The sequence below is a fragment of the Gadus chalcogrammus genome, chromosome 8 (assembly GCF_026213295.1).
Source record: "Gadus chalcogrammus isolate NIFS_2021 chromosome 8, NIFS_Gcha_1.0, whole genome shotgun sequence".
Lineage (NCBI taxonomy): Eukaryota > Metazoa > Chordata > Actinopteri > Gadiformes > Gadidae > Gadus > Gadus chalcogrammus.
The window spans coordinates 27,828,049-27,843,875 of NC_079419.1; the positions used below are offsets into that span (position 1 = coordinate 27,828,049).

Sequence of the window (15,827 nt, forward strand, 5' to 3'; positions counted from 1 at the left end):
CAAACTGTGGGGCGCGCCCCCCCTGGGGGGCGCCAGAGTTCTTCAGGGGGGGCGCGACGTGAGAAAAAAATAAACCCGAAGAAAAACCTGAAAGTCGATTATTCAAATCATCAATCGTACTTCAACTGTAGAAGTAACCTAACTAAATCAATTTTCAACCGTTTATCTTCGTGCAAACCATTTAACAAATCTACACACTTGTATCTTCAATAATATCCAAACAGAATTTCGATATCATTTAAAATGTCTTCAGAACCACCGTTTTAGTTTCATACCGCTTCGTTTTCAGCTGTTTTCATTGAAGACGTCTGCCCATTCTGATACACCTACTTCTAGACATCGTAACTCATTCATTTTTCAACCGTTTACCATCGTTCAAACCATTGAACAAATGTATCTTCAATACTATCCAAACGGAATTTTGATAGCATTTATACTTTTTTCAGAATCACAGTTTTAGTTTCAAACCGGCATCGTTTTCAGTTGCTTATAATGATTTAGGTCACCATAGCAACGCCGGTAAACAAACCCCGCCGAATAGTCGAATCTCTGGACTGAAAAAGCAGATCTGATTCGACTCTGAAAATTCTAGGAAAGGAAAATTCTAGGAAAGGAATCTGTGTAAACTGGCAGTTTACACAGATTAAGATGTTCAAATGTATTTTAAAAAGGTTAAGCTAAAACATGCTTAGATAAAGTTGTTAAATTGTGTTAAGAAATGTGTTTAAAAACGCACAAAGATGTTGTAATGTTTCAGAAATATGTTTAAAATGTTTAAAAAATATGTTTCAAAAATATGTTTCAAATGTTTAAAAAATATGTTTCAAATGTTTTAAAATTATGATTAGAGATGTTTAAAATGTGTAAAATAATTAAGATAGCTTTCAAAACACAGGTCTTTAGAAAAAAAAATTTGGGGGGGGGCTCAGCTGAATTTTTTTCTCTGAGGGGGGGCTCACTCTCTCACACTTTGAAAACCCCTGGTCTAGATAATTATTCCTAAATCCTGCGATCACCATGTAACTCGAATACCCCAATTCAGGTTTGTTGGTTTGTTACCTCTGGGTCTGTCCCCGACCGCCCTCTCTGCGTTCCTTACATTCCTTTCCCTTCTTCAATCACCTTCTCCCTCTGATCCAACCCGTCGTCTCACCAGTGCTCTGTGAACCAAGATGTAATGATCTATACCACATGGCGCTCCGACACGATGGAGAGTCTCCAAGAATCACCAATCCCAGTGGTGGTTCTACGTTTTTTCTAAAACAGTGGACATAGGTTACATTCAGGGACCAATTACAGAGTACATCCAAACGCACAAATAATCTATTCAGTACAATGCAAATTCAGTCTCTTTCTCTCTGTTGTCTCTCTGTCCAGCCCCCACCGACGGTTTTTCCTCTTACTCTCGTTCCTGCTCGCTCTCTCTCTCTCTTTCTCACTCAATCATTCACTCACTGACTCACTTATACACCTTAAAATAAAAATTCTCAGATTGTCATCCTTGGAACTGTCATAGGTATTAACTGCGTGTGTCCCAGAGAATCCTACAGTTTTGGTGAATTTTCCTGCCATGGGGAGGTGAGAGGCATATTTTGAACCTAGGCAAGTGTAAGTGGCTCCAGTGTCAGCCATCATTGGCGTGCCTCTGTCATTTATCAGAACCTGCAGTATTGGTTCCTTATCAGCCTGTTTTGTGATTGCTGCAAGCTGACCCTCCCCCTGTGGATTCTCTGGGCACCCCTAGTATCCCTGACCCATGAAGGGACCCGCCTGTCCCTCGTTGCTGTTACCCTGTGTTTGCTGTGGTGGAAAAGGGTTAATCAAACAATCTTCCTTAGTATGTCCTTCCTGGTTGCACCCATAACATATTAAAGGACCTCTGCGTTGTCCTTGAGATCCCTGTTTTTGATTGTTTTTATACTGTCCTTGGGGCCCCTTATACTGATTCTGCTTATTTTTATTTGAGGGGTTCCCATAATTATGGATGTGTACATGTGTGACAGTTGGAGTAGGTGAGAGTTGGCTCTGAGGCTGTTGTGCTGGGGGAGAGAATGCCTGTCGTGGATATTGGTTTTGAGGTGTGCCCTGCTGGACGGCTTGCAATATTACAGCAGCTGGTTCTGAAACACCTGCCTGTCTCTTCTTATCTCTTATCTTTCCTTCCTTGTGAGATCTTCCAGCTGAAGCTGAGATAGCTTCCTCTGGACCTCTTTGCTTTGTTCCTGTATTTTTTGTTCATTCTGACGATATTTATCCACTGCATGAACTAAATTGTCATTAAAATCTCTATGGGATCCTGATGTAAATAGTCCAACCACATCCTCTAGCTTGGCTTTGATTTGGCTGGGTAGTGTCTCTATCACAGAGTTTCTAAACATGACGGAGAACACAGGATGGATCTCAGGATCCTCATCCGTCTCCATGCGCCATCTGTCTACTTGGGCCTGCAGGTAGGATGCAGGGTTCTCTGTGTCACCAATAGGGAGACCTCTCATGTATTTATGATCCATGTGGACCGGGAACTCCCTCCTGAGTGTGGCCCACATCACCCCTCTGTAATGATCAAGTGTAGTCCCATCATACTTTCCGTCCAGTATATTCAACCCTCCATTCCTGAGTACAAACTCCATCTTGGATAACCCCAATACTCTTGCCAACAGAGCTTTCAGGTCCCCCACTGCCATTAGCTTTCCCACTGTGAGCTCCTCAAATGTTCTAATCCATTTTGACGCCCCGTTATGTATGTTAGGGAGTTTATAAATGACTCCCTCCAAGTCCTGTGAACCCCACGGTTGATAGTGGACCTGATGTCCTTTGACTAGAATAGGATAATTACCTGGGAGGGTGTCGGGTGCCTTTTTTCCCCTTTGTGATCTCCTTAGGCCCCGTTTACACAAAGGGAAAACGCAGATATTTTCACACGGTTTGGCCTCTCATTTACACGAAAACGCCGTTCTTGTCACAGAAAACAATCATTTCTAAAAACTCCGGCCAAAGTGGAGATTTCTGAAAACGCCGGTTACGTGTTGTCGTGTCAACAGGTAGAAACGGGGTTTTAGGTTCTGAAACGTCACATTATGCGCCAGGAAATGCTTAACGTCATATGAGCGGCTTATGTTTACAGTTTGTTTGTTACAGGAAGACGCTTGTGTTACTCGTTTTTTGTTGATTCTGAGGATTCTGATTGGCTTGCATGGCTTTATCCTTCTCCCTACAATACCGCCCATAGGTTTGGCATAGTTATAATGTCCCAACGGCGTATTTATCCGTTTTGATGTAAACAACAACTTTTTTGAAAACGATGTTGTGTGCACAATGTTATTTTTGAAAACGGAGGGGGGGAAATATTTGTTTCTATAAATACCCTGGTACGTATAAACGTGGCCTTAGTTTCTCATCTAACTCGAATGGTGTGGGGCTTAGTAATGATGTACTGCAGCCAGGCTCCTCTATTGCTGGGCTCCCACTATGCCCCTCCCCCTTGGGTTCATTACTCTTTTTTAGCTTCCTCTGTGTCTTTGTTCTCTTTGCTGACCTCTTTCCTCTCTTTTTCTTTCCTGGAGAAGGCCCCTCGCAAATTCACTCATTGCCATCTTTCACATCTTCATCACTGTGCTCATCACCACTTGCCCCATCTTCGTCCTCATCTTCACTCTCACTAGAATTAATGTCAGTATTGTTACACTCTTCCCTTGCTTTCCTGATAACCTCCTCATAACAATCCATGTGTATGGGTGCGCCCCTCCTCCCCTGTGTGTTACATTTATTATATTATATTATTATGATACTGGTTTGTGCAGCGGTGGCTCAACCTTCAGAGGCAATGGTTGAGCATTGTTGTTATTAGCCATTATTTCTCCCGCCACTCTCTGTAATGTTCGCCATCTCTCTCCTTCCTCTAAGAACAAAGCTAGTACTAACTTTTCCCTGTCCCTCTTTGCTAAGGCCGTTTTTCCACTTCTGTTATCTATGTAATTCCTTATTACTACCTCCATGTTCCTATACATTATTGGATCAAAAGTCCCTCCCATGGGCCATATAGTGCCTGATCCTTCTGTCCTTTCTTCCCATTTCTCAGATATCTTTTTCATCTCACCTTTGAGCAATAGACAGTCTCTAATCAAAATCTCTACCGCTGTTGGTGCCATTTTAAATTTTTACTTTATTACTTTAATTATTTTGAAACACACTAATTATTAATACAATTTATTTGAGTTTATTCTACTAGTTAGTTTAAATATTTTATTATCTCTAAGCTACAAATGTGAACTCTTCCCCGGCGCTCGTCTCCCTCCCGAAGATTGGAATGTGGCCCCCACCCTTCACTGTTTTATATTTTTAACCCTGCTTTGCATGCTCCTGCTCGTCCCCTGTGTGTTTGCTCGTGCCCATGCAGTTAGAGTCAGCACGATAATGTTTAAGTCAAACAAGATTTACACATTTATTCATTACTTCAACAAATGAACTATTCTCTATTGTTATCATACAATCATATGTTCATTGTTGTATTGTTAAATAATGACCTGTATTTCCTATGAGACCCACAATGTGAATACCGTTTCAGTATTATGGGGACGCGTAGTGGTTTTTCTCTATTCGATAGAGTTGTTCCCACACGGTTGATGGTGTTGATGATTTATCCTACTTTGACTATGTTTTCGGTGTGGTAAATGGTGTTTATGATTTAAAATATTATTGTATGGTCATCTGAGATGACCAAGGATGGATTGTTACGTATTTTAAGAGCACAAGGTGTATTTCCCTCACTTAACCACTAGGGAGTAGGACCAAACATATAAGCCGTAAATACTATACATAGCCACAAGGGGAGCAAGACCTTACTGAAGGCTGCAATAAATACTTTAGCCACAGAAGGCAGTTCCACAGACCAGGCGAGGAAGCCGAGGGTTACGTCACACCGGCTCCTCCCACTACTTCCGGGCCGCGCTGTTCAGACCATAACAACCTACAGATCGAGCATGCGCTTCAGATTTCTTCCGGCAGCTATTGGACAGGGTTTAAAGGTCTATTGATCAGCTAGGAGAACGCTCGCACGTGCTTAGATACATCTTCATTCTCTCTTTGCTTCAGAGTCTCAGTTTACCATACCGAAAATACGAGATACCAAATAAACTCTCTTAAAAGCTATTCCTTTGGATTTGACCACTTTCCTTGAAGAACTCAGCACTATCCGTCTATTTTATTTATGATTATCAATTACTTCAAACAAATTAACTATTCCCTGTCCGCCTAATTTATTTATGACAGAATCAACTAAAAAGAAAACGGGCCGTAAAAATCTCCGAGGTAACTTAATCCTAACACGACTTGAATACAGACAATAAACCGATTTATACAATTTTTAATAGTATATTGAAAAATGTCCACATTTTTTGTAGTTAATTACAAATAAAAGGTTGAGCCAGCGTATAAACTGGCCTTTTGATTAAAACATGAACGGTCGGATGGATAATCAATCAACCAGAATTTCAAACCTATCGCTTCACAGTGCCAAGACCAGAATTACAAACTGGCCCTTTCTTTAGATCCAATACTGCAGCGTGATTGGAAGATTAGTGGGTCAAACTCATTCAAACAGAACGTCAAACAACAAGCCCATTCCATAAAACAATGGTTCATCACATATACACTCGACCAGATCAAAAACAGACAAGAAACTACTCAAAATACCAACTCATACGGTACCCCAACCAAGAATCGTATCTATTCAAAATGTGCGAGAACCTTGTTTTCTCAAAATGCCAAGATTAGAATTAAAAATTTACTCAATCGATCCGATGATCAGAAAGTTGTTCAATCGGCCCAAAATAAGAGAAAATTCACTCAGTTGATCCAAGATCAGAAAACTGTTCAATCAGCCCAAAATAAAAAGAGAGAATTCACTAAATCGATCCAAGATCAGAAGACTGTTCAATCGGCCCAAAATAAAAGAAACTCACTCAATCGATCCGAGATCAGAAAGCTGTTCGATCGGCCCTAACCAAGAGACAATTCACTAGTCAGCACTTCAAGGAAACTCTTCTCAAATAAAAATGAATTCATCGACGGCAATGAATTCCAACCCAGCTCTCTGGGATACTCTCAGACATCCAACAGGTACCTAAATCGACCTGCGGACCTGCACTGTCCCATTGGAACTTTCCCATGAATTAATTCCTCTAGAAGATAGCCACAGGACTTTATAGTAGGCCTACTTAACCAAAACACCAAATTACAACAACTCGTATCAAAATAGGGAGCCACAAAGCGTCTTGGTCATGTAGAACCACAGAGCGCTTATGGCCTATGTGCGCGCACACGTCAATCTCTCCCGGAGCTCCCGTCTCTCTCTCTCTCTTTAACTTAGGTTTGTTTGACTGAAGAGACACTTTACCCGTTCACCAAGCGTTCAGACGGGGCAAAAACAGATCAACCAACCGTTTAATTAGTGGTAAGACAAACCAGTGGCGGTTCTACGTCCAGTTGCACCCCGGGCAAGACTATCTTCAAGCGGGGGGGGGGGGGGGGGGGGGGGTCATACGGTAGGTTCACGTATCGTGAACCTACGGGCTTCAGTGGGGGTTTCATTCCGTCTGCGCACGGCACCTTCTCAACGAGCAGGTGTGCGCCTGCAGCCAGAGGGGGCGCCAAAATACCTATTCCCAACACAATGTTATGTAGTACTTCATTGATAACCGCTACGCAGCGCGATTTCTTTTTTACTGCTCGTGGCGCCCCCCATGTGACTTGCCGCCCCCCACAAATATGCTGCCCCGGGCGGCTGCCTGGTTCGCCCGTGCCTAAAACCGCCACTGAGCCAAACTCACCCAGAATAATTTTGTGCGCTTGGTTGTGTGATCCGTCCGCGCCCCGTCCTGCAGCCCAGCAGCTGGGCGGTCTCTTTCCAGTCCTATTCATTGTCGCCAATTATGTGGTAGATTTTAACCGAGATATAAAACACTTCGACTAGTCTAAGAGAGAATAAAAGAAATCGAGGGGTCCGGAGCAAGTATTGACAGAAGACTTTATCGTGAAGAACAACAACAACGATAACAGCCGGGTGGGTTTGCCAAAATCACTGGTGGTCAACGGATCTGGGCCCCGTTTCCCGAAAGCGTCGTTAGCCTAAGTGGATCGTGAAGTGCGTCGAAAGGGCATCGTAGAGTTTTCACCGCGTTTCCCGAAAGCATCGTGGGGAACGAACGTCTTGAAAACGCTCGTAGCTAACGAGTACTCCAGGGGTGCTCGTAGGTACTCGTAGGACGCTAAGAGCATCGTCAGCTATAGCCTCAGTGGCGACACCATCGGACATTCCGTCTATTGGATGCATTTTATTAAAACGCATTGCGCCTTTATGTTCTTAGTTTGGTAATTAATAAAGATTATTAATTAATTTATTAATAAAGATGTTAAAATGGCCAAAATAAAACGGGACAGTCCAGAAAATGTTTGCGCAGGCAGGTTACTCAAAATGTGTGAGAGAAAGTGGGGGGATTTGTGCAGACTGACATAGGCTACTCATAAAACGTAGCATAAAATAATGTAAAAAAAAAATTAAATTAAAACAATTAAAAAAATTAAAAAAAGCAAAGGAGCAGGCAAAAGGCTGGGATGAATGTTTAGTGACATGAGGGAGGGTGGAGGGGGTTAAAAAAAAGTCTCAATCACTCTTCGACGCGCAAGAAAACCAGCCGCGTAGTTATGAGGGAGGCCGTCCTCACACCGATCTTCCTCATCGTCATCGTCCTCAACGTCCTCCGGTTCAAGCAATGCCACCCCAGCCTTAGCTGCAATGTTGTGCAACATAGCCGTCACACAAATCACGGCGCATGACTTGGCTGGAGAAAACTGGAGCCCTCCGCCTGACTTGTGAAGGCATCTAAAGCGCAACTTCCACCTCCCGATGGTGCGCTCAACGATGAACCGGGCCAGAAGGTGGGCTTCGTTGTATTCCTCATCAATACATACCTTACCCTATTTCCGGAGGGGCTTTTATAGCCAATCAAATTATCAATCAAGGAAACCCTTATGCGGAATCAGATTAAGTCGGCTCTCTTTGCTGCGCAAAGCATGTTTCAGAAATCAGCCCATTAAGATAAATGTAGTTGTCACACAAGCTATTTTTAATTTTTTGTCAAATGGAATTATTTCAGGGGGGGAAATGCCGTGAAACGCACAGTGCATTCAGGATTAGGACTGATATGTCGGTTTAAGCCTAATCAATTGTGTTTTAATGTCTTTAGCATTCATATAATTGCAGTCTATTTTTTTCGTAGGCTACTCTGCTGTTGTCCTTGATGGGGATATATTTTAACCCTTTTTAAAACAATTTTCCTGCGACATTCCTGCGTCTCCCCCTCCTACGGAGCCCATTTCAGCACCGTGTCAGTAGACAGTTACAATCCTACGACGTCGTGAGTGCAGCGAATGCGCGTTCACGTTAAGAGGAGTTTCGGGAAACGCTCCAAAGAAATTATCGATGGATCGCAAGATCCATCGGGAGAATGATCGTACGAGCGAAGATCCATCGTTATCGGGAAACGGGGCCCAGCTTCTTCTTTATCCACACACACACAACAGTTTCTTTGTTGGAGGTTTCCGCCGACATCAATCATGAGTTCGTCAAACCACATTATCAACAAAAATAATTTAGGACACCATTCTGAGGTCAGCGCGCATTAACCCCGTAGCTTCCTGCCCCTATCATGGGTTCCTTCCAACATACGCTCTGACCCCAGACTCCCAGGCACCGTGTGATTTCTACCATTAAGATATACAGGCCTAATAATAATCATAGTTTACCATAGAATATAATCATTAATTTCTACCACAACACCAGTGGGGTGTTCCACAAAGCCGGTTTTATCACATAACCGGGTAAGTTAACCCAGGGTTTACGGTAACCCTAGGTTTTCCGTTCCAAAAGGAACATGGTATGTTAGTTGCTATAGAAACATATGCTCTGAATCAAACCTGGGCGGAGCAGGTTTTGCGCAGGTTACGTTTAAAGAACACCCGGTTTTGCCAGGGTATTTAAACCTGCGTTCAACACAGCTTTTACGTGATCACAATGGCATGCCCTTTTGACGAGAGGCCGGTTGATATCGGAGCACAAATAATTTGTGCAATTATGGTAGAAATTAACCTTACATTCTATGTTAAACAATGATTATTATTAGTCCTACATATCATATAGATAATTTAATAGTGGAAAACAGCTGATCACCTTTAGCCTAGATGTTATGTGCCATGTGGCACCAGTGAGTGAGTCCAGTCCATTCCCATTTGATGTACTCTCTGAAGACAATGCTTACATTCACACGTGTGCATCATCTCTGTTTGTATAAGGATAATATATGTTCTAAGGTCACATTGGGATCCAGAAGACATGAGAATATGCTGACATCCACACAGTATGACCCAGAAAAACATTCTATGCACATCAATATTTGATGAAAGTCCAACTTTGTATCGTGTAAGGATTGGGGATATAAGGAGCTGTACGGGATTCATTCAGTAGTGTGTATTCGCGGATACCATTCGGCTTTGTTGTCTCTCGTTTGCGGGTGGCAATAAACTCTCCATCTATACTTGACCTGGACTCTCTGATTCCTCTTTGCTTATAGCTAGTTGAAGTGAATTAGATAAGTCGTTATTATTAATGCTACCACAAATATTCACAGAGAGATTAATTAGACCATGGCTCGACATAGTCCTTTCCGGAGGACTTTTTGCTGGAGAGATATAGTTTTTCACATGATTCTTTGATATATTTAAATAACCTTCTCCAACCCTACATTGGAATTGTTACCAATCGTGGATCAGCCCTCAGTTCACTACAAACAATTTGCATAGCTCTCTGTTTTTTTTACAGTGTAGGAGATGCTGAGCACATAGGCAAAGCCACGGTCTGCCGCTCAGTACGTAAAGTTTGTCTTGCGCTGAAGCGGTTGTTGCATAACTTCATCGTTTTTCCAGGCCATAAACCCACGAGATGCATTAAAATGGAGTTTCACCAACTTGCAGGTCAGCATTTACGTGTTCCCAAATGGCACCGAAATGATCCTCGTTGACTTTTCATCTGGGTGTTATATTTCAGGATTTCCAATTGTAATTGGGTGCATTGATGGCACACAAGTGCCCATACTGGCCCCATCTATAAATTAGGCTGATTATGTGAACAGGATTGATCAGTATAAATGTTCAGGTAAGTGTACACTGCCTATATTGGCTATTTCCAATATCTCCATGGTTTGTTCATCAAGTCAAGTCAAGTTTATTTATATAGCACATTTTAAAACAGTAGTTGACCAAAGTGCTGTACACAAATACAATATAAAAACAAAACAAAAAACAAAAAGGCTTAAAATTGCATATTAGCCTCAACAATGAATAAGATAAAATAAAATCTTAATCTGTATTAAACACCAATGTAAAAAAGTGAGTCTTTAGTTGTGTTTTGAACTGGTCGATAGACTGGGCAGTTCTCAGACTCAGGGGGAGACCGGTCCAAAGATTAGGAGCGGCCACAGCGAAGGCTCTGTCTCCTTTTGTTTTTTGTCTGCACCTAGGTACATCCAGCAGCACCTGCTGAGCTGACCGAATTTCTCTAGCTGGAGCATGGATGCAGACCAGCTCTGACATATATTTAGGTGCCAGCCCATGTAGAGATTTAAAAGTAAACAACAGGATTTTGAATTTAATTCTAAAAACCACAGGAAGCCAGTGAAGAGAGGCCAGGACAGGGGTAATGTGGTCATATCGCCTTTTCCCAGTGAGGAGGCGTGCAGCAGCATTTTGGACCATTTGCAGGCGACGGAGCAGACATTGGTCCACACCAAAGTAAAGAGAATTACAGTAGTCTAGACGGGACATTATGAACAGGTGAATGACTCTTTCAAAGTCCTTTGGTGGGAGATACAGCTTTACTTTCGCTAGGAGTCGCAGCTGGAAGAAGCTTGTTTTCACGACTGAGCTTATTTGCTTGTTAAATTTAAAACCATTGTCGAAAATAACTGAGGTTTCTGACAAAAGGGCAGCTGTAGGAGGCAAGGGGACCAAGAACACTGTCGATGCCATCCAGTAGTTTGGATTGGCCAAAAACAATTATTTCGGTTTTATTATTGTTTAGTGTTAGGAAGTTAAGTTCCAACCAGGTTTTCACATCTTTCAGACAGTTTGACAATGCATTTGTGGAAGCCTTGTTTGATTTGAATGGCAGTTAGATTTGAAGGTCATCTGCGAAGCAATGGAAAGAAATGTTGTGTTTTTAAAAAATGGAACCTAGGGGAAGCAAATATAACGCAAAAAGAATTGGAGATAAAATAGAGCCTTGGGGGACCCCACAGACTAGTGGGGCTGCAGCTGAGGAGTACTGGCCTAGATGAACAGAGAAGGTTCTCTTTGACAGATATGACTTGAACCATTTTCCAGTAATACCAACACAGAGTTCCAGGCGGGATAAAAGAAGCTGGTGGTCGACTGTGTCAAAAGCAGCAGTCAAGTCTAAGGCCGAATCTCGATTCTTCCCCTTGCCCCCTTTGCTTTGTCTTAACCCTAGCACTTGCAAGTGTAAGGGCCAAGGGCTGAGATCTTTCCCCTATGAAATGAGACGCCACTCGGTTTCGGGTACGTCACTTGGTTTCGGGTACATCATCATTCATCGTCGCCAGCTGGCTGCCCCGTCACCAGAGCGCCGAAACAACAATAAAAGCCAGAGAAGAAGAGCGCCGGAATCAAATCACTTCGAAGATGCCGTCTGCAAGTGCGTGCGTGTCCATTGCGATGTTTTTGGTTCTTTTTTTGCGATTGTCTGCAAGAAATCGCAGACTTCAAGCAAGGAGAAGAGGTCTACGACGCCTCCAAGTACTGTTGGATGAAACTTTGGTATGTATGGATTGTTTGCAAACATCGTTCAGTTGTTTAACGTTAACCGAACTAACCAAAACAGTAGAGCTCGACACGGGCAAATTACATGTAGCCTACTTGTTATTCTAAATGACATGACATGTTATTGGAATAGGAACCCAGTAAATATCTGTGTATAATATTTTGCTTTGACGGTTAACTAAAAGTTAAGGATGTATGCAACTCGTGGGTAATATCGATGCACAGCAGTCACTATGTTCTTTGTGCAGGGGGAGGGGAGACATAACTGTAGCCATGTGCTTTGTTGTGGGAAGACGTAAACAGTTTAAAGTAGTTTGATGGGGGCATTTGATCGTTGAAAATTCACTTCGGGACTCCGTAGTTGCATGTAGTATATTTAGGAGATAAACAAAAACAACAAGCTCGAGAGAAGCACAGTTCGACCCTTCCCGTCACCTCCTGTCTAAACATGCTCTTGCACATATGCAGACAAAATAGCACCTAATAATCTAAGTTACACACACGGAAACTGTGAAAAGCCATATTCCTGCTTACTTGATTCATACAAAGTAATGTATTAATACAAGGAACTTGATTAATATATTCTTAAGTTATTAACAGTGATGACAATTATCTCCATCAGCATTTTTGTCCCAACTCAGTCCACTAATGGTGTGTAATGTTTTTCTTTTCCAGACTGGTGCTCCGGCCAGATACTGTGCCTTAAACCTGAACATGCCTGTACTGCGCATTTGGTTGGATGTGGAGTCAGAGCTGAGGCAGGATTTCCGCCTCAGCACAACAGCAATGCGCAGTTTACAGAGGCTTTTGCACAGGGAGCAGGACCATGGCTGGGGTAATGATTTGGAAGTCCTCATCTACACCTATTGGCTAGCACATGGACTCTCTTACCGGGTGGTGTCCCGTGTCTGCAACGTGCCAAAGCCTACAGTTCACCGCATCGTCCACAGAGTGGCCCAGAACATATTGGACAATCTGGGCAGAGCAATCAGCTTTCCTCCAACAGCGAACCTGCCCGCAGTTGGTCAGGGATTTGCTAACATTTCGGGAACCCCTGCATTCCACAATGTGGTTGGAGCTATCGACGGCAGCCACATCCGAATCAAACCTCCACAGCATCAAAGATTAGACTATTTGAATTACAAAGGTTTTTACTCAGTAAACATGCAGGCAATATGTGACTCTAATGGGAGGTTTCTGGACATTTATGTGGGGTACCCGGGATCTGTCCACGATACACGTGTTATGAAAAATAGCACTTTTTATACTGCAAGACGGTATCCCCCAGCGGGCTACATCCTTCTGGGTGATGGTGGGTATCCCTGTCTGGAAACTCCAATTTGCCTCATCACTCCATTCAAGGAGCCAGTGCAAGGACAAGTACAGCAGAGGTTCAATTACCACCAGGCAAAGGGGCGCAGCATAATTGAGAGGGCGTTTGGAATGATGAAGACCAGGTGGAGGTCGACACTTTTCAAGGCTTTAGAGGTGAAGCCCACATTTGCACCACAGGTCATCGCTTCATGTGCCTTTTTGCACAATGTGTGTATGGACAATGGTGACACTCTGGTTCCAGATGAGGACATTTTAGGAGATCGGCACGACCCCCAACCTCCCCGTGAACCCATGGCATACAACGAAACCTCTGGGAATGATGTCAGAAACAGACTGGCTGCCCAAGTTTCAGGCAATGCACAAGCCCCATGATGATGACAATTGTCATATGTATATATGTATATATTTTACATTTCTTTTGTGTTCACGTTGGTGGTGGTGGTGGTTGTTTTTTTACATGAGTGTAGATGTTATCTGTATAAGTCTGATTGCAATAAATCATTTCATACACAGTGCATAGTGTTTTGTGTATCTGTTTGTCACCAGTCATCTGTTTTGAATGGCATTAATGTTCAGAAACACTTTGTAAACAAAATTATTTTTTAATAAAATTAACATAAACATAACGTAACAAAAATATATATGTACAACAATAACGACTGAACTGCAAAAAAAGAAACAAATGAACAAACAAAACCAAAATAACCCCTACATTTTGTCAACCATTTTTTCAAAAAGACTCAAGAGACGGTCTGTTTTCTCCTGACTTTCTGTGTGCCGTCTTTTCTCCTCTTCGTTTCGCCTCTCCTCTTTTGCTGATTCCTCTACTAGGAATTCCAGTACTGGATTTTTTTTATTTTTTTTTCTGAGTGAGGGAGATGGGGAGCCTGTCGCTGCAGGGGGGCTGGCTGCAGATGGGCTGGCTGCAGAGAGGCTGGCTGCAGAGGTGCTGGCTGCAGAGAGGCTGGGTGCAGAGGTGCTGGGTGCCAATGGAGGCTCAACCATTTCCTAACGGAACAAAATCAATCTTGATTAAATGTTTGTGGTCATGTCAAATGTTTGTGTGTACTTGACCAAAGGCATATGGCCATATAGACGTAAATAAGGTTGGTTTCAACCATCTTGTCATGGCTTTAGACAAAGGCCAACCATCAGGGTCTGATTGCCCTGGTAGACACAAAAGGCAGGAACCATGTCTGATGGCCCTGGTCTAGGGTATTTAACACCTGAGTGGAGGTGAAATTGAAGCGTGCTCTTGTTATCTGAATGTGTTTTCGGTATGTGAGTTATGAAATGCCACATAAACCACACCAATCAGAATTGAAGTGATAAATAACAGGATATGTACAGTATGAAAAAAATATGTGCATTAGGAACAGTATAGTTAGTTAACAGTTGTGGGACTGTAAAACATGAGCTGGAAGGGTAGTGGTATAAATAACTGGATATATACAGACTGAATGAAATAAGATATAAGTAAACAGCAGCAAGGTAGTGCAAATATTGCAGAATGTTAAGTACAGGTGAATGAGAAGTGATGGTAAAAGTGATAAAACAGAATGAGGTAAGTACAGTGAATACCACGGAACAGTAAACATATGGAAACAGTAGTGTTCAATGGCTGGGAGAAGGTTCATAGCCGTCCAGGCCAGGGTGGAGGGGGTGAGTACAGTCACAGGAGGAGGGTGTGTGAGGGTGAATGGCTGTATGGCCGGTACTTTATGTATATATTTATATAAATGAAAGGGAGAGAGAGAAAGAGACTGCACATTGCAATAAGATCATGTTCACATTCTGCTATTCAGAAAATCCAGACCACTCAATGTACTCATTACATACCATGAGGAGTTGCGTGGGATCCTCTGAAAAGGAGGCCACCACCACAGGAGGGTCCATTGCAGGTCTGTCACCCATCACCTCGTGCATATCCTCAAAGAACTGCTAGTTGGCAGCAGTCACCTCCCCCCTGTCAGTCCCCGACCCGGTTTTGGGTGTTTGTAGCTCCTTGAAGGACACACAACATATACAACATAAACTAAATAATTCATGCAACTAACGTATGCATTGACAAATTATTTAGCAAACATTTTTGTCCAAAGTGACGTACTAGAAATCTCAGGCTACAAGCAATATACAGTAGACCTCTAATGTGACAATAAATACAATTTGACATAAGAAAAAAACGTGCCGAACTAGTGCAAGCAATAGAAGAAGACAAGAAGGGAGGTGCACTCGGAAGAGAGCTTCTTGAAGGCAGAGAGGGAATCCCCTGCTCTGGTAACTCATTGCCTTGAATTGTGAAGATGTAGAGTTTTCTTTATCACAACATCACATACCCTATATCTCTGCTTAAGGTTCTCCCACTTCTTGGCAGCCTGCTGTCCTGAAATCATCCCCACCAGCCCCATCTCTTTCACCAGTGTGCTGTATCATAACCAACAACAATGTTCGCATGGACAGGAATTAATTACAACTGATTACAATAATAGGCCTAATAATACAATAATTAATGGCTACAACATTGATCGCATAACTCACTCCCATAGCTGCTTAGCCAAGAATTTCGATCTCACAAATTTGTGATCATTTTCTGTTCGAAATCT

General features: G+C 42.6%; 1 protein-coding gene across 1 annotated transcript; it reads left to right on the forward strand.

Annotated features, from left to right (window-relative positions):
• The first annotated feature begins 10,605 nt into the window (after positions 1–10,605).
• Positions 10,606–14,213, forward strand: LOC130386973 (putative nuclease HARBI1). The gene is made up of 2 exons (XM_056595895.1): positions 10,606–11,886; positions 12,565–14,213. Exons 1-2 carry the CDS (start codon positions 11,752–11,754, stop codon positions 13,594–13,596), a joined length of 1,167 nt encoding a protein of 388 aa, XP_056451870.1. The 5' UTR covers positions 10,606–11,751; the 3' UTR covers positions 13,597–14,213.
• Positions 14,214–15,827: the final 1,614 nt, after the last annotated feature.